Here is a 19,831-nt window from a genome sequence, read left to right on the forward strand (position 1 = left end):
ATCATTGTCATGCTGAAAGACCCAGCCACGTCTCATCTTCAATGCCCTTGCAAATAGAAGAAGATTTTCACTCAAAATCTCTCGATACAGTGGGGCAAATAAGTATTTAGTCAACCACTAAGTGTGCAAGTTCTCCTACTTGAAAATATTAGAGAGGCCTGTAATTGTCAACATGGGTAAACCTCAACCATGAGACACAGAATGTGGGGAAAAAAAATCATATTGTTTGATTTTTAAAGAATTTATTTTCAAATTACCAAAGGTTCATCTCAATACTTTGTTATGTAACCTTTGTTGGCAATAACGGAGGCCAAACGTTTTCTGTAACTCTTCACAAGCTTTTCACACACTGTTGCTGGTATTTTGGCCCATTCCTCCATGCAGATCTCCTCTAGAGCAGTGATGATTTGGGGCTGTCGTTGGGCAACATGGACTTTCAACTTCCTCCTCACCCCGTGGCGTCAAAATGATAACAAGAACGGTCAGCAAAAATCCCAGAACCACACGGGGGGGACCTAGTGAATGACCTACAGAGAGCTGGGACCACAGTAACAAATGCTACTATCAATAACAAAATGCGCCGCCAGGGACTCAAATCCTGCACTGCCAGACGTGTCCCCCTGCTGAAGAAAGTAGATATCCAGGCCCGTCTGCGGTTCGCTAGAGAGCATTTGGATGATCCAGAAGAGGACTGGGAGAATGTGTTATGGTCAGATGAAACCAAAATAGAACTTTTTGGTAGAAACACAGGTTCTCGTGTTTGGAGGAAAAAGAATACTGAATTGTACCATACCCACTGTGAAGCATGGGGGTGGAAAAATCATGCTTTGGGGCTGCTTTTCTTCAAAGGGACCAGGACGACTGATTTATGTAAAGGAAAGAATGAATTGGGCCATGTATCGAGACATTTTGAGTGAAAATCTCCTTCCATCAGCAAGGGCATTGAAGATGAGACGTGGCTGGGTCTTTTTAGCATGACAATGATCCCAAACACACAGCCAGGGCAGCAAAGGAGTGGCTTCGTAAGAAGCATTTCAAGGTCCTGGAGTGGCCTAGCCAGTCTCCAGATCTCAACCCCAAGAAAATTTGTGGAGGGAGTTGAAAGTCCAGGTTGCCCAACGACAGCCTCAAAACATCACTGCTCTAGAGGAGATCTGCATAGAGGAATGGGCCAAAATATTAGCAACAATGTGTGAAAAGCTTGTGAAGAGTTACAGAAAACGTTTGGCCTCCGTTATTGCCAACAAAGGGTACATAACAAAGTATTGAGATGAGCTTTTGGTATTGACCACTTATTTTCCACCATGATTTGCAAATAAATTCTTTAAAAATCAGACAATGTGATTTTCTTTTTTTTTTTTTCCACATTCTGTCTCTCATGGTTGAGGTTTACCCATGTTGACAATTACAGGCCTCTCTAATATTTTCAAGTTGGAGGACTTGCACAATTAGTGGTTGACTAAATACTTATTTGCCCCACTGTACATGGCCCCATTCATTCTTTCCTTTACACAGATCAGTCGTCCTGGTCCCTTTGCAGAAAAACAGCCTCAAAGCATGATGTTTCCACCTCCATGCTTCACAGTGGGTATGGTGTCCTTTGGATGCAATTCCCTATTCTTTCTCCTCCAAACACGAGAACCTGTGTTTCGACCAAAAAGTTCTATTTTGGTTTCATCTTGGTTTCATCTGACCATAACACATTCTCCCCGTCCTCTTCTGGATCATCCAAATGCTCTTTAGCGAACCGCAGGGCCTGGACGTGTATTGGCTACAGCAGGGGGACACGTCTGGCAGTGCAGGATTTGAGTCCCTGGCAGCGCATTGTGTTACTGATAGTAGCCTTTGTTACTGTGGTCCCAGGTCTCTGTAGGTCATTCACTAGGTCCCCCCGTGTGCTTCTGGGATTTTTGCTCACCGTTCTTGTTATCATTTGGACGCCACGGGGTGAGATCTTGCATGGAGCCCCAGATCGAGGGAGATTATCAGTGGTCTTGTATGTCTTCCATTTTGTAATAATTGCTCCCACAGTTGATTTCTTTACATCAAGCGTTTTACCTATTGCAGATTCAGTCTTCCCAGCCTAGTGCAGGGCTACAATTTTGTCTCTGGTGTCCTTCGACAGCTCTTTGGTCTTGGCCATTGTGGAGTTTGAAGTGTGACTGACTGAGTTTGTGGACAGGTGTCTTTTATACCGATAATGAGTTAAAACGGGTGCCATTAATACAGGTAAAGAGTGGAGCCTCATTAGATCTTGTTAGAAGAAGTTAGACCTCTTTGACAGCCAAAAATCTTGCTTGTTTGTAGGTGACCAAATACTAATTTCCCACTCTAATTTGGAAATAAAATCTTTATTTCTTCTCTTTAATTAGAGGACCGAATCTTCCATATTTGTAGTTTTATTTTCGTGCGCCAACACTGTCTCGACTTGCTACACACTGCAATATCCCAAGTTTTCAACGCTTCGACCTCGGGCTACCATATTTGTGCGGACTTAAAATGGCGAATGGTAGAGGTGAAAACCCGAACAGAGAACTACACTTGAAACTCGGAAATAATGACTCATTGGTTAAACTGGAGGAGGAAGGTCCAAGTTATTTAAAAAATTCTTGAGAGTAAAACGTGACGGTGCCACCATAAAATAAGGTGCGTGTAAAATATGTGTGGGTCCAGTATTGGCGATTGATTTAAAACTGCATTAAACACAGTACTGTAATCTAAAAACAATCCATTGAGTTTCCCAATGACCAATTTAAAGGCGTTTTAAAAAACGGGAGTGGGATTATTTTTGACTGGGAGCGGGACAGGATTGTGAGTCATTCTACATGGATGGAACGGGATGGGATTTAGTTTTTGGCTCAAACCCAGATTAGACATTTGCTGGTATGATATTCTGACGGTATGATAACCTTAAGCAAAAATATCACAGTTTCACTGTATCACGGTATTGCAATTACAGCTCTAGAATGTGTTACTTCGAGATATATGGGTTTATAAAAAAAATTTTTTTTTTTAAATCCATAGAACAGAATTTCAATTTTTCAAAACATATTAGCAAACTGGAACAAAAGACTAATGTTAACTTAAAATAATATTTAAAAAATTAAAAATACAAATATTCTTAATAAAATTAAAATTATTGCAGTCCTTTCGGTGAGCATAAACCCACAGCCACAGCTCAACATTATTACCTTCAGAACAAAAATAATTATTTTCCATTAAAAGCACGTGTGTATGACCCGTATAATGTTTACATTATACACACACTCTCTTTGTCAACACAGACTGTTGCCACAGAGAAAAAAACACGTGTTACAACCGCTAGACACACTAAACACGCTGGAGTTAACTCTCGTAGCGGGTGGGAAACGTTCATGACAGTGTTTACTAACCTTTAATTTTATATAAATGCGATCATATTAGAGGTATTGCCTCCTCGGTAGCCACCCTCCGCAAACATGTTTCACAAGTCGGTTGGCCTTCCTCCTTTAAGCCGCAGCCGTCTGTAACTTTTCTGTAGCCGTATTATTCCCATTCCAGCGATTTCGTTTTCTTCAATGGGGGAAAAGTTCAGTTTTACCTCCTCCAGCCATCGTGGAGTGTAGCTGACTCACTGACACTGAGCAACAACCGGTAGGGGAGGGTTGGGGGGGGGGGACCGTGTATGTTGTCCCGGGCCTCAGGACCATAGGGGCTCCTGAATGACACTTTATTTGTTTTACTTTACATTCATATATTTCTTTTTTATATCAATCATTGTCTGATTAAATATTATGTTCTACTCGATATATACTTAAAAAGTTTAACATATTAAATATTTCAAATATATATTTTTTCCTTTTTTTTTGTAACGCCCCCATCGCCCATGTGTCTTAGCAGAGAATGCTTTGACCCCGCTCTGGCGCCCTCAAGGCTACACTACGTACGTGCCCTGAAGCGGGAAATTAGTCTATCATTGCTATATACTCTAAACATGGCGAGTCGTCATAAATCGGGTGCGCAGAAAAGAAAAGAAAAAGAGATGAAGATCATAGAGGTGAACGAGAAAAAATGATGAAGTTTTAAAAGGGGGACAAGAAGCCAAAGAATTAGGGCTAGAGTTGGCTGTGGACGGTGATGTCGGTAAGTGAACAACAGCCGCTAACACGGAACGTTTACATTCGTGATCACCGTGACCAAAGCCTGATTCGAGTCTGTCACCGGCCGCTTGTAGCTTATTGAGTTGCGGTATGACAGGACATGCTGCACGTGTTGAGCGGCTGGATTTATCTTGGGTTTGCAACCCACTGTGTATTATAGCAAACGCTAATACGAAGCACACTGTTAGACACGCGCACACTGCCACGCATTTTCTTCTCATTGCCAGTGACTGTAGCTGGAGGAGAGCGAGCCTTCAATAAAATGAAAATAATAAAAAAACTACCTACGCTCCACCATATCATAGGGCAGCTCTTAACAACCTAGCCATGCTCTCCACTGAGTGTGAGCTTACTCAAAAACTGGATTTCTCTGATGTTATAAATGACTTTGCTGTCAAAAAATTAGGCGCATCACTGTTTGAGGGCTTGATAACCCCAGGGATGTGGAGGGAGCAGGCACAGGATGTTTAGTTATACTGTTTTGTTGCTTAGCAGGCAGGCATAGCACTCTCAGTTGTATTGTGTTGCAGCCTACATGGGATAATAGATGGAAAATGTTTGTTTAAATTGTGTCACATCACATTACGGTCTGTTAAATTTAACTGTCCATCTCAAATTAAATAGTTTGAAAATTTACACTGTCATTGCTTGCAAAGCGTTAAAAGTACTGCATATGTTGTCGTGACAAGCCGGTGGCAGGGGTGGGGGGCCCCTTATAATGGGTCTCCTATCCCCGGGCCCCTGCAAGTCTGTTGACAGCCCTGATTCTAAAAGCAATTATGTTTGTACTTTTACTGTAACGTTTCCATAATTTTTTAATGCTTTGAACATTTGGTTTAATGCTTTTTAAAGCCTCATTTTGACTAAATCAATTTTAATCAATGCACCGACACCAATTTTGACTTTTAATGCTTTTTATTGATATGCATAAACCCTGAAGAAAAAAATTGTGAAGTCTGGATTTAACACGACAGGCATGGCCTGCAGCTCAAAATAAAATTATCCGGCATTTGAATATGGTTTCCTACCATCAGCTGATCTTCCTCTTTTAGACGTTTGTCAAGTTTGTCCTGCAGAATCTTTTCACTCTTGTCCACCTCTTTGAGGAGCAGCAGCTCCTGATAAAGAGTCAGTTGACGCAGATTGGCAAGTTTTAGCATCCAGTCCAACATCTGGACCTTCTGAAGGCACATTAGGTGCTCCTTATCGAATTGAGCCAACGAACTGGTCATCTAGTAAATAATACATTTATGTTTAACTGCTGATATTCAGTATAGTGATTTCATTTAAAACCTGAATAGACCTGCTCAAGTAGAAAGTCCTGCATGTCTGACAACATGTCCTGATCCATATTGTCAAACTCCTCCTCACTCAGTTCTTGGGTTTCATTTCCAGCGGTCTCCTCTGTAGACATATATTCTATATTGTCCACTTCCTCCACTCCTTTAAGCTCCTTTTCCAGCTCATCCACCACACTCATTCTACTCTCCTGATCCTCCAGCTCCCCATCCTTCAACCTGTTTACAGTCATTAAATATATTTATCTTAAACTGTATTTATCACTCAAAAGTCAGCTAATCAAACCATTGACATGTTTCTCCAGCACCTTTTCTCTGTCAGATCCCTGTATCTCTCTAGGAGGGTTCGGCTGCACTGCAGGCTCTTCTCTGGTACTTCTTCAATTCGTATAGTGGGCAGAGGGGGTGGTTGGCAGTGGAGCTGTGAAGGCAAACGACTCTGGATCCTCTGGAGCAGCTTAGTCTGAGTCCCCAATGTTGATAAAAGAAGAAGTTTGGCATCTCGCAAGGCCACAATTTCTTTGTTCATCTCTGTCTGCTTTTCACGTATCTGAAGGGAAGGATACAATGAGTTGGAAAAACCTCCTATGACTGTAATTTACGATAATTAAACTGTAACAATAATTTGGATAAAAAAAGACTAAAAATTGAGGAATTCTATAAAAAGAACAGACTGACAAATACATTACTATTTAATATACTATATTATTAATATATTAATATACAAATATTTTTGTAACACATCAAAGATGAACAGGTTATTTATCGCATACCGTATTTTTTGGACTACAAGTCGCACCTGAGTATAAGTTGCACCAGCCATAAAATGCCCAACGAAGAGAAAAAAAACATACATAAGTCGCACCGGAGTATAAGTCGCATTTTTGGGGGAAATTTACTTGATAAAATCCAACACATAGAACAGATATGCCATCTTAAAAGGTAATTTAATATAAAAATACAATAGAGAACAACATGCTGAAAAAGTGTACAGTGCATGAACAACGAAATGCGAATACGTTACATTCAACAAGTGTGTTCGTTTTTTCCTTTTTTTGTTGTCCCAGAAAAATGTGAATTTGAACCAATCAGAGCTAACTATCCATGGTGATCATATGTCAGCCAATTGAATGGACAACTGACTCCGATACACATGCTAGGAGAACTCCGTGGAATAAATAATAAATATCAGTGGAAACGGATGACGCTACACGAGCACTTTATTAAGCTTGTTGTTAACACTTGTCTATTTACTGTAAACCTGTTGTTAGGGGATTATTTTCTCCTTGGAGATGCGTGTGTGGCAGCCTGGCATTTTAAAAAAAATTTTTTTTTTAACATGGAGGTTAGACAGTTGCTATCATGTTTTCGGAATCAAAGCACCGTTCCACCCCCAAATTTTATATCACTTTCACGTAGGCAAGTGCCAGTGTGAGAACTAAACAGGATTTTTATTTTCCAAAACATGACAAAATTGGAACATAAGCATAATGTTAAGTAAATTTCAAACAATAACAAAAAACTGAACTATTCTAAATAAAATTAAAATAAATGCAGTCCTTTAGGTGCCATCACAACAAAAATAATTGATATTCCTTAAATAGCACATGTGTATGACTCGTATCGTTTACATTATACACACACTCTCTCTCAATGTAGACACTTGCCAGAGGAAAAAAAAAACATGTTTTACCAGCGCAAGACACACTAAACCCTTTCCCTGGTGGGAAACGTTCATGACAGTGTTTACTAACCCTTAATTTTGTATAACGCAAAATCATATTGGAGGTATTGCCTCCTCGGCAGCCACCCTCCGCAAACATGTTTTACATGTCGGTTGGCCCTCCTCTAACCCGCGGCTGTCTGTAACTTTTCAGTATCCGAAGTATTCCCATACCAGTGATTTCGTTTTCTTCGATGGGGTACAGCCATTGTGTAGCACAGCTGACTCACTGACACTGAGCAACAACCGGTGGGGAAGGGTTGAGTGAGGGAGTTCTCCATGCATTTTAGTGACATAAAAATCAGCTTATACCTTAGGGACGGTGTGACAGAATTTTTTTGCGGTTTTGAAACCTTTAAGTTTTCTTACCACGTTATATCTTGAAACTGGTAATCGGCACATGCCTATTTTCACCCTTGGGTTTAACAGTTTTGCACAACTGTAAGTAATTAAAGAAAGGAAAGCGCAGGGGGGGCTGTTGCAGAACACTAATGAACACCTTGGAAGTAAATTAAAGCACTAGACAAAACATGAACGTAACCTGGAAGTATGGCACATCAAAAACATTAGTTTATAGGCCATAAAAATCTTTGTTTTTTGATCAAACCCTGACACAAAATTTTCAAACCCCCCAAAAAGTTAAATTTTATGTGTCCTTTCACCCCAAACATGCAGGGGTAGACAATAAGGGAAATTTTGAAGTTCACTGGACCCACTATCAAAACCACTGGCCCAGGTCAATGTGTCCGTTATTGATCCCAATAATCACGAAAAAGAACAATTTAGTTGAATATCATGAATAACTATTTTTTAGGTAGATATAACGAAAAGTGTAGCAAAAAGGTGCAAAAACATGAATCTAGTGCAAATAATCATATTCCAATTCCATAATCACATCCAGAATAGAATAGAATAGAATAGAATAGAATAGAATAGAATAGAATAGAATAGCCCTTTATTGTCATTATACAGTTGTACAATGAAATTGTGGAGCATCTCCCTTTACAGTACAGGATTAGTTAACATCTTAAAAGTGACTTGCAAGTGTAAAAGTATAAAATCAAAATAAATATACAGTAAATATAAAAAGTGTATGAAATAGTCCTATGCTCAGGCAGTGCAAATAATCGAAGTGAAGTAGCAGCAGTTTGACAGTGAAGGCATTGAATTGCACATTAAATGCACGTAAGTATCGCACATAGAATGTGTGTATAACAGTGAAGTAGCAGCAGCTTGACAGTGAAGGCATTGAATATTGCACGTGAGTAAGTATTGCACATAGAATATTGCATGTAAATGAATATTGGACATTGGGTGATGTGGTGTTACATATGGCAGTTCAGGGTTGGGATGGCTTTAGCAAAGAAACTGTTCCTCTGTCTGTCTGTTCTTGCTTCTAAACACCTATAGCTTCTCCCAGAGGGGAGCAGTTCAAACAGCTGGAAACCTGGATGTGAGCTGAGGATGTTTAGAGCTCTGCTGAGGCACCGGGAGGAGTAGATGCCCATCAGGGAGGGGCGCGGACAGCCAATGATCCTCTGTGCTGCCTTGACTGTCCTCTGAAGCCTCTCCCGTACCAGGTGGAAATACAGTATGTTAGCAGGCTCTCAATGGATGAGTGGTAGAAGGCCAGTAGCAGCTTCCTATCCAGCTTGTTCTTCCTGAGGACTCACAGGATGTGCAGACCCTGTTGAGCCGTCTTTGTGATAACTGTTATGTTTGTTGTCCATGAGAGGTCACTCCAGTATAGCCAACATTTATTCTTGGGAGCTCCAGGGGGAGGCGGGCCCGCGGGAAAGCCCCGTGCCTGGGTAAAGCTTTCCTGTCTTCCCCTTACCGCTGTCTGCAAGTCTCACCTGACTTGGTTGTCATGGCAAGAATTTAGAAGTTAAAGAGATGGCAATTATGGCTAATGATTTTCAAGCTAGACCGTCGTTATGACGATATTATTTTCTCTGTAGTTATGCAGATGAATTATTACTTTATGTTCATAACATGGGTTTCACACTCGTTAACTTTTCTCTAACTTACTTGTCTGTATATGTGGGCATTGATCTGCACACATCACAGTAAACCTCGTTTTTTTTGTCCGAGCCATTTCCAGCGGTCTCGCCACTGGGGCTGAAATTTTCTCTTTTCTTTTCATATTGAATTTTGCTTTCCCTTAACTCCTCCAATGACTTTGTCTTTCTTGAGTGATCTTTTAACCCCGGTGCTTGGCCGGGTGTTGGGGGTTTCAGAAACATGTCGTCTTGTAGTATAACGTTAGGTGGGTACTGATGTACTGACAATCAATCAGTAGCAGTAATCAGTTTGTTCACGCGGGAGCGAGCGAGCAAACGAGCTGTGTTTACGCCCCATGGAGACAAATGGCAGCAGCATAGACTATAAGGTTGTCATTGATCGGGATAGCATAACATCATGAAAATACAAAACCACTGGGAATTAATGTGAAATAAGATTTTTTCTTTTTAATCGACACATTATTTTTACTGGCCCCACCGGTCCAGTGGTTGGAGCATTCTGGTGGCCGTGTTGGTTTTTAAAGTACGTCCGGGCCACCAGGCCATTTATATTGTCAACCCCTGCTATGTATGTGTGTATGATTTACATTGTTCTCCAGGTTGATCATCTCAACTTTCTTTTTGGCGCCACTCATTCTGAGGTGTTTTGGTACAGTGAAGTTTTTATCTGTTTTGAGTTTCAAGTCCCCGATGTTCTCTTTGGCCTCAGATATGGCCTGGACATCTTGTGGATCCTCACAGTCCTTATGTGGCTTCTCTGCATAACTGAGACATGAATAAGAAAACCTTTGATACAGGAGCATGATCTTAAAGCATTAAAAGTTCTTGAAGGTTGAGGTTTTTGATGCCAGACTCACAGTTGATCCCATTCTTGCTTTCTCTTTGCAATCTTGGCTCGTGCTTGCTCGGCTTTCTCTGCAGCTTTTTGGAGCCTTTCAATGTGCCGATCTACTGCCTGCACTGGTGGACGAGTCACCGGGGGAGGAGATTCTTCCTCTATTTAGCACACATCAGCAACACAATGTGTATTAATGGCATTTGAAGTGAAATACAGTGATCCCTCATTTTTCGCGGTTAATGGGGACCAGAACCTGCCACGATAATTGAAAAACCGTGAAGAAGCGCCCCCCTCCCCAAAAAATAAAGAATAATAAATACATTGAACCAAAAAAAACCTTTTTTTTTTTTTTTTTTTTTTTGATTTTTTTGTATGTGTTCAATGTATTTATTCAGATTTATCAGTGGAAAAAGACACATTAAAGACACGTTTTTCACCTTTTTCCTTAAAGTATAATTTAAAAAAACTTGGTTTCAAGCACTTTAAATTAAGCTTGAGAACGATAAACCGATACGACCGGATATCCGGTTTTACAGGTGAGAGATACAGCTGTATCGATAGTAAAGTTACCATTCGACAGTAATTAGCCATTAAATATTCAATGAACCAATAGTAGAGATAGAATTCGGCTATCGCGAGCACAAGAATCGGCTTCTAATGCCTCGTTCACTGCATTGCTTAATGGGATAATAATTTAGCTTTTACTTCACATGCTGCGCTTGTGTCATTCACTACACAGCGCACTTAGATTGAGACCGCACGCATGATATAATATGGACAAGCACAACTCACGGTTGTGGTTGCCTCAACTTCCCATGCATTTCGGCAGAACCGCTACTAGTTGCCGTCATTACCCGATTGTCACGGGCGTGTCATAACAATGCGAGAGCTAACAAAACCACTGTAACGCACGCTCTGTAGCATTTTCTTCACAGCCCAAAAAAAAACTAGTAGTGGCAAAAAAGCAACATGCTAAAACAATGGACAGTTTGATCACCGACGCCAGCGACGTCCAGCAATTGATTTTCAATGCACCCAGGAAAACAAAAGTCGGAATTTGAAGTGAGGAAGGCAGCCAGATCTGTTCGCATGGGACAGAGCTAGTGTGAAGTGTGGAGCGGTGCAGAGATCGTGAGTTTTTAACCCTGAAAAATAACCCACTACAATGGTGGAAAGGGCAGCATGACCCTCTGGAGATTTTTTTTTTCCACGAAACGCAGTCTACTTAAACATGAACATGTGGATTAGTTGATCTTCCTCAAGAAAAAATCTGCCCTTCAAAAAAAGATATGGACAGTGATGATGAGTAAAAAATGTGGAAACACAGGCATAAGTGAAAGACTTTGTTGTGTATAAGGTTAAAGTAATGATTATTGACCTGTCTGTCTAAAATGCCATATTTTTATTCCCCCAATTATATCAGTGGTAAAGCATAATTTATTATTTATTTATAATAACATTGCAGGTTTAATTCTTTTTTTCTAGAGCTGCTGCATATAATATTTTTTGTTTGTAAGATGTTTACGTTGAAAGTTTGCACTTAAATTACTTACCTCTTGTTTTCAAAACACCAGGAAATACAGTAACTGAATTACTGCACTTATTGTCTGACACTGGAGTTTTATTATCAATCCCATCCAACAAAATGACGGTCATATAGTAGACCTTAATTTTTTTTTCATAAAAAAATAAAACATAACATTGGTAAGAAATTTTGTTGTTTAATTTTGCTATTAGAAATGTGGTCTTTTTTATATGTTTAAAATACTGTACGAACACACACAACAAATGTTTACGATCGTATTGTTTTCACTCTGTATCGAATCGTATCAAATCGCTCGGCCATAAAAATGTATTGCTTTTTAATCGAATCGTAACCTGTGTATCTAGATCAGTGTTGTTAATAACGGCGTTACAATATAACGGCGTTACTAACGGCGTTATTTTTTTCAGTAGTGGGTAATCTAATTAATTACTTTTCTCATCTTGGCAACGCCGTTACCGTTACTGAGGACGGAAAGGCATGCGTTACTATACGTTACTATATTGGTCGAAAAGTCTGAGGGAGACGGACTCACCGAGACGACAGAGCAGAGCAGGAGTAGGGAGGAGGCAAGTAAGTTGTGACGCCGAGCAAACGCGATGCTAGGTAGCTCCAATAATACATGTTGTAGCCGATAGCCTACAAACTACGCCCGTATGTTATGGTAGATATGGTAGACATGGTAGATATCGCATGTACTGTACATAGATATAACTAGATGCAAAATGACAGACATGGCACTAAATGAGTAAGTAGACAGCCGCCATCTTAAAGCAGTAGACTTTTTAGGACGGCTCTGTTGTAGAGAACCTTCCTAGCGAACCTAAGTAACTTTTTATCTAAAATACTTCTAAATCGGCAAAATCTTGACTTGAATCTATCTTTAAATGATGAAACAATTTTAAAACTTTCATATGTCGAAAGTAGAGAGAAGGGAACTAATGCAATAATGGGAGAAATTTTAACAACTTTTAACAGTTGATTCAGGGTAAAGGATAAATTAGGGTAAAGAATTGGGCTCGGGCCAATTGTACCAATAACCTTCTCAAAAAAAATCACATAGTGTGGCCAATGTTTTTTTTGTTTTTGTTTTTTATGTTGTTTTTTTTTGTTTTTGGAAAAAAAAAAAAAAGTAATTATCACCAATTACTTTGCCAAGTAACTAATTACTCTTACATTCAGGTAATTGAGTTACTAACGCAATTACTTTTTGGGAGAAGTAATTTGTAACTATAATTAATTACTTTTTTTCAGTAAGATTAACAACACTGATCTAGATACATATCAAATTGGCTTCATGCCAGAGATTCCCAACCCTACTTTGAATGTAATAATTATGATAAGTTTTTAAAATGTTACTGTCTCACAGAATTATTTCTTAACATGAAAAAAGTTGACGCCCAATCCAGTTCAAAAAAGTTTTTTAAAAAAATGCTTGTACATATTAAATGCTTCATTGAGTGAGTTCGCTCAAATCCGCTAGCTGCTCACTTACACACAATGAGTTGCCACAGCAACTGTTTATCAAGTTAAATGATGATTGACGCATGCGGCACTTTGAAGGTCAAGTCTCTGGCAAGATCAAAGCTTAACCGTCTGTCAATCATTGTTTATTTTAATAAGCAACACCAGTTCACTCTCTGACGAACAAAGAGCAGACAGAGAGAGGGAGGGAGGGAGAGTGAGACTACGCATTCGGCTCGGGGCAGCTCATCTGTATCCGCGATGGACTGAGGGCCCGAAGTTTGAAGCGCGAAGTAGCGAGGGATCACTGTACAAAAAATTCTCACCATCTGTTTCGCTACTGTCTTTTTCAGAGTCAGGTCTGCTTTTATGGCGTTCGACCAGTGTTGTTTCATCAGACTTGCTAAAACTGGCCTGGTCCTCTCGGGTTGAAGAAAGACTTGAAATATGGTAGGTGGAGACGCTGTGGTCAGTGTGGATGGCGAACACAGTGATAATGTTAGACTCTTCAGAGCCAATAAACCTGAAAGCAATAAACATGAAAAAATAGAACTGTATGATTTATCAGAAGTGATTGGTTAGCATGCTTTTTAAGTAATTACTCAGTTCAGTACCAGTCTTTCAGCTTTTTGAGTGACAAATGGGAATGCTCCTCTCTCCAGCTCATCTGGTATTGGACTTCGTCTAATCGTCGTGTTCTCTCTTTCTCAGCTTGCTCTTCGAAACGTTGGTCAAGCAGCAGTTCCTACTTATAAAGGTGCAAGATCTTAATTGGCTCATTGGCCTGGTTTACATGGAGCCTAATATTCCAATAAGACGCGAGTTAGAAGCCCAAACTGAATATAAATATAATAAAAATGCCTCAGTCGCAATAAACAGGATGAATCCAAATGGAAATGCACAGGGTAATATTTTCCCTTTCCCAAACTAAATAAAAATCCGAAAATTGTATGTCTATCGGAGAGTTTTCAGGCTGGGTTCTGTTTGTACATGCTCTGCCATGACATATATGAGCGGTGATGTTTAGAGGGCCTCCCTCTACATGATAATCGTGCTATTTAATTAGTCCTCATTGCTGATTGTGCACTTGATTGTGTCCTGGTTATGAAAAGCCAAGTTAACACATTCAAAAACACAAACGTTTATTGAAGGAGTGAACAATACGTACCGCAATTGTTTAAATATAAACCTGCTACTTTTCCCCCACATTTTTAATCCTGCAGTTTATAGTCCAGTGCGGCTTATATGTTGATTTACAGTGGTATGAAAAAGTATCTAAAGCTTTTGGAATTTCTCACATTTCTGCATAAAATAACCATCAAATGTGATCTGATCTTTGTCAAAATCACACAGATGAAAATACAGTGTCTGCTTTAACTAAAACGACCCGAACATTCATAGGTTTTCATATTTTAACGAGGAGAGCATGCAAACAATGACAGAAGGGGGAAAAATAATAAGTGAACCCTCTGCCTAAGGAGACTTAAAGAGCAATTGAAACCAATTTTTACCAAACAATTTAAGTCAGGTGTGTGTCCAAACACTGATGAGTGGTTTAAAGCTAACCTGCTCACTATAAAACACAAACCTAGCAAGAAATGTCTTGATAAGAAGCATTGTCTGATGTGCATCATGGCTCAGTCAAAAGAGCTGTCTGAAGACCTGCGATCAAGGATTGTTGATTTGTATAAAACTGGGAAAGGATACAAAAAACATCTCTAAAAGTCTGGATATTCACCAATCGATAGTCAGAGAAGTTGTCTACAAATGGAGAGAGTTTGGCACTGTTGCTTCTCTCCCAAGGAGTGGCCGTCCACCAAAGATGACGCCAAGAGTTCAGCGCAGAATACTCAGAGAGGTAAAAAGGAACCCTAGTGTGTCTGCTAAAGACTTACAGAAATCACTGGCACAGTCTAATATCTCTGTGCACACATTAACTATATGTAAAACTCAACACCTCATCCCCACCGTGAAGCATGGTGGAGGGAGCATCGTGATTTGGGGCTGTTTAGCTACCTTGGGACCTGGACAACTTGCAATTATTAATGGAAGAATGAACTCAAAAGTTTATCGGGATGTTTTGCAGGAAAACCTGAGGCCGTCTAACAGACAGTTGAAGCTAAAAAGAGGACGGATTCTGCAACAAGACAATGATCCAAAACACAGAAGTAAATCAACCTCAGAATGGTTTCAGAAGAACAAAACACAGGTTCTGGAGTAGCCAAGTCAAAGTCCAGACTTGAACCCCATTGAAATGCTGTGGCATGACCTAAAGACAGTAATTAATGCCAGACATCCGACATCTGACAGAACCACAGCAGTTTTGTAGAACAGAATGGGCCAAGATTAGTCCTGATCGTATGCGAGACTGAAGCGTCTGGTTGAAGTTATTGCTGCCAAAGATTAAATGTGATGTTTCACTTACTTATTTTTACGCTTTCTGTCATTGTTCGCATACTATCCTTATTGAAATATGAACGCCTATGAATGTTTGGGTACTTTTAGTTAAAACAGACACTGTTTTTTTCATCTGTGTTATTTTGACAAAGATCAGACCACATTTGTTGGTGATTTTATGCAGAAATTTGAGAAATTCCAAAAGGTTCAAATACTTTTTCATACCACTGTATTTGTGTTTATAGGGAACACTTTATTTGACAGCGATGTCATATGACTCTCATAAGACCATAATAATTATGAAATAACACTGTCATAGGCTTTAATGAATGCTTATGACAGATGTCATTAAGTGTCATCCGGCAAATTTTGTCACCAACTCCCTTTAAGTCCAGCTCGAATCTTTTACATCCATTCAAAAGTGAGATAATTTGCCAGATGACACTAAATGGCCTCTGTCATAAGTATTCATTAATTCTCATGACAGTGTCATGTCATAATTATGACATCATTATGACGCCACTGTCAAAGTGTTATCGGTTAAATATTTTTTGGTGTAAATAATACAGTGTGTGACAGCTGTGGTTCATAGTCTGGTACAGCTTATCTATGAACAAATGCCGTATTCATGTCAAATTTAGTGGCTTATATTCAGGTGCGCCTTGTTGCTCGAAAACTGCGGTATTTTATTGGTAGTAGAAAGTATCAAAATAGTATGATTTTATTTACCTCAATCTACATCGGCTGCACGTCCATGTCTGTTTTATCAATTTAAATAGTTATACAATAATCAATATAAGTGTGAAAAATAATGATTTGCTTCGATTGTTGCATGTGTGTTTGCGTGTGTATACCATAGGAGTTAGTTGAATGTGTTTTGGAAGGTTCTGGTTGTCATCCAACAGTATCTTAAACTCATTTTGGAGCGCTGCAAGTTCTTTTCGTTTGGCTAATATCTTCCTGTCAGCTTCTTTACGCTGGAGGTCTTTCTCCAGCTTCTGTTTGGCTGTCTCTATGCTGGATTATTCCATAAATACACACAAAAATAAGAAATAAAGTAATTACCAAGGGGCAGGTACATGACTGTAAAAATCTACAAATATTTAGTCAACCCAACCTGTATGCTGATGGGTCATCAATGTCTTTAGCTAACGCCTCATTCTCCAATCCCGCCTGTTAGAAAATATGATGCCACCTTATTTATGTATTTATATTAAACAGAATAAATAGTAAAAATCTTCTTCCAAGAAAGTAATGACGCACCCTTGGTTCAGGAACCATTGCCTTTTTTTTCTCCAGCTCCTTCTGCAGCTCTTCAGATGAAAGCATACTGAACGAAAAGATGTTCCCATCATCTCCTGCTGTCACCACAAACTGGTCATCATAACTACAACAGATGTGCCGCAGGTGTCCATAGTTGCTGTCATGAGTGCTCAGTTCCCAGTATGCCTGCATTGAGGTTAGGGCGTGATCGTCGGCATCCAAAGGATAAACTCTGATGGATCCTGAATGCATGCCGAAGAGCATTAGCTGCCTGTTGGAGCTGTGGCAGAAATAACCAAACAAAACCATAACATGATAGAAAATAACAGTACTATGGATGCTTATTTTATGTATCAATCACTACTGGCCAAACGTATTGGCACCCCTGCAATTCTGTCAGATAATTGTCAATTTCACCCAGAAAAGGTAGTAATATCTTTATTTATATTCAGGGGTGCACATAAGTGGTCCGCATGCGCGCATGCGCACTGAACGTAGACAAACGCGCTGGCCCTCAACGGCTTCCATACGCTTTTGCATACCGATGGCTGACCACTGTATTTGCGGCGGACACGAGAAAATAACTTCTCAAAATGTCGAAGAGGCAGGCCACACTGAGTAATTACTTCCGTGTTCCCCCACCCCCGTCAAAAGACAGACAACAGAGACGTCACTGGAGCTACCGAAAAAAAGGACTTTTGCTGAAAAGTGGCTACAGGAGGTACCATGGCTAGAAGCAAATGATGCTCGCACGGAAATGCGGTACAAAATGTACCGTGAGAATCCCAAATTTCGCCGATAAGAGCAGCGCATTTTATGTAGGGTCAAAGAATTTCAGCCATCCAAACTTTGAAAAGCACGAAAAAAAAACAGAGAGCATGTGACAATTAAGCAAACTATCGATGTCAAACAGGACCCCACTCGCCCTATGGACAAGTGGCGGAATAGGGCGGAATAAAGGTAATGAACAGCGACATGCACTGACAAACGTGTTTTTGCTCGCATTTTACAAAGCTAAACATGCACGTTCAATGAAGTCTTATGGGGAGGACATCCCACTTTTAAAAAGGCTTGGAGTTAATGTGGGAGCCGCATAATGCCCTTTATTTTGAACTGGTGCTTTTTATTTCTTTACATTTCACTTCAACGTAATGGCAATTTTGTTGTGCCAGTTGATGTTAATTAACTTTAATTGTTAATATAATTAATTAAAGTTAATTGGCTCTAAGTAAAGCTTGTCATAAATTTATCGCATCAGGCGGGTCGGCTTTTAAGCTCAATGAGGACCAAGTCACATCTCCAGGTCTTCTTCTAAGAACCTGGGCAAAAAAAATATGTGCACCCCTGTTTATATTGCTTGCAATGAAAAAACACAAAAGAGAATGGGGAAAAAATTGAATCATTATCATTTTACACAAAACTCAAAAAATGGGGCAGACAAAAGTATCGGCACCCTTTGAAAAATCATGTGATGCTTCACCAATTTGTGTAATTAACAGCACCTGTTACTTACCTGTGGCACATAACAGGTGGTGGAAATAACTAAATCACACTTGCAGCCAGTTAAATGGATTAAAGTTGACTCAACCTCTGTCCTGTGTCCTTGAGTGTACCACATTGAGCAAAAAGAAGGGAGAAAAGAAAGAAGACCAAAGAACTGTCTGAGGACTTGAGAAGCAAAATTGTGAAGAAGCATGGGCAATCTCAAGGGCTACCAGTCCATCTCCAAAGACCTGAATCTTCCTGTGTGTACCTTGCACAGTGTCATCAATAAGTGTAAAGCCCATGGCACTGTGGCTAACTTCCCTAGATGTGGATGGAAAAGAAAAATTGACGAGAGATTTCAACAAAAGATTGTGCAGATGATGATTGTGCGGATAGTGGATAAAGAACCTCGACTAATATCCACATAAGTTCAAGCTGTCCTGCAGTCCGAGGGCACAACAGTGCCAACACGTACTATCCGTCGGCGTCTGAATAAAAAGGGACTCTAGGGTAGGATACCCAGGAAGACCCCACTTCTGACCCAGAGACATAAAAAAGCCAGGCTGGAGTTTGCCAAAACTTACCTGAGAAAGCCAAAAACGTTTTGGAACAATGTTCTCTTGTGTGTCAAAAGTTGAGCTTTTTGGGAAAAGGGATCAACATAGAGCTTTCAGGAAAAAAACGAGGCCCTCAAAGAAAAGAACACAGTCAAACATGGTGAAGGTTCCCTGATATTTTGGGGTTGCTTTGCTGCCTCTGGCACTTGACTGCTTGACCGGGAGCATTGAATTATAAAGTCTGAAGACTACTAACAAATTTTGCAGCATTATGTAGGGCCCAGTGGGAGAAAGCTGGGTCTCCCTCAGAGGTCATGGGTCTTCCAGCAGGACAATGACCCAAAACACGCCTTAAAAAGCACTAGAAAATGGTTTCACAGAAAGCACTGGAGACTTCTAAAGTGGCCAGCAATGAGTCCAGACCTGAATCCCACAGAACACCTGTGGAAAGATCTGAAAATGGCAGTTTGGAGAAGACACCCTTCAAATCCCAGAGACCTGGAACAGTTGGCCAAAGACGAATGGACTAAAACTTCAGCAGAGCATTGTAAGGAACTCATTGATGGATACCGGAAGCTGTTGTTAGCAGTTATTTTGCTGAAAGGTTGTGCTACCAAGTATTAGGCTGAGGGTGTCAATACTTTTGTCCGGCCCATTAATGGACTTTTTTTGTAAAATGATAATGATTTCATTTTTTTTTTCATTCTCTTATGTGTTTTTTCATTGCAAGCAAAATAAATGAAGATATTACTACCAAAGCATTTGTAATTGCAATCATTTTCTGGGAGAAATTGAGCATTATCTGACATAACTGCAGGGGTGCCAGTACTTTTGGTCAGCAGTGTACCTCCTTACTGAATCTTAGAAAACAGACATAATACCTGAAGGTGATTGAGCAAATGGGGTTCTTATCAGCGTTATGGATTTCCAGGTAGGCAAATGGCTCAACGGGACATTTTTCTGAATTCTCATCCTGTTTCTCAGAGAATTTACAGTGGTACAAGAAACCAGAGTCATATCCACCCTAAGGAAGAAAAAAGAATGTATTTTTTTTTTTGTTTTGTTTGTAATTTGGCAGTACAAAGGGTTAGGCACTTACA

The 19,831-nt window shown here is 39.9% G+C and overlaps 1 protein-coding gene across 1 annotated transcript in view; it reads right to left on the bottom strand.

Annotated features, from left to right (window-relative positions):
- Positions 1-19,831, bottom strand: part of LOC130905910 (cilia- and flagella-associated protein 44-like) — a 74,701-nt gene that overhangs the window by 14,258 nt on the left and 40,612 nt on the right. Inside the window, exons 16-26 of the mRNA XM_057819692.1 lie at positions 19,613-19,755; positions 16,690-16,969; positions 16,544-16,599; positions 16,281-16,443; positions 13,644-13,774; positions 13,356-13,552; positions 10,042-10,180; positions 9,772-9,949; positions 5,746-5,987; positions 5,443-5,656; positions 5,168-5,371 (exon numbers count right to left, since the gene is read on the bottom strand). Of these exons, the coding sequence (XP_057675675.1) occupies positions 5,168-5,371; positions 5,443-5,656; positions 5,746-5,987; positions 9,772-9,949; positions 10,042-10,180; positions 13,356-13,552; positions 13,644-13,774; positions 16,281-16,443; positions 16,544-16,599; positions 16,690-16,969; positions 19,613-19,755 (1,947 nt within the window). The remainder of the gene's footprint in view (positions 1-5,167; positions 5,372-5,442; positions 5,657-5,745; positions 5,988-9,771; positions 9,950-10,041; positions 10,181-13,355; positions 13,553-13,643; positions 13,775-16,280; positions 16,444-16,543; positions 16,600-16,689; positions 16,970-19,612; positions 19,756-19,831) is intronic.

The sequence above is a fragment of the Corythoichthys intestinalis genome, chromosome 17 (assembly GCF_030265065.1).
Source record: "Corythoichthys intestinalis isolate RoL2023-P3 chromosome 17, ASM3026506v1, whole genome shotgun sequence".
In the NCBI taxonomy this organism is placed as follows: Eukaryota; Metazoa; Chordata; class Actinopteri; order Syngnathiformes; family Syngnathidae; genus Corythoichthys; species Corythoichthys intestinalis.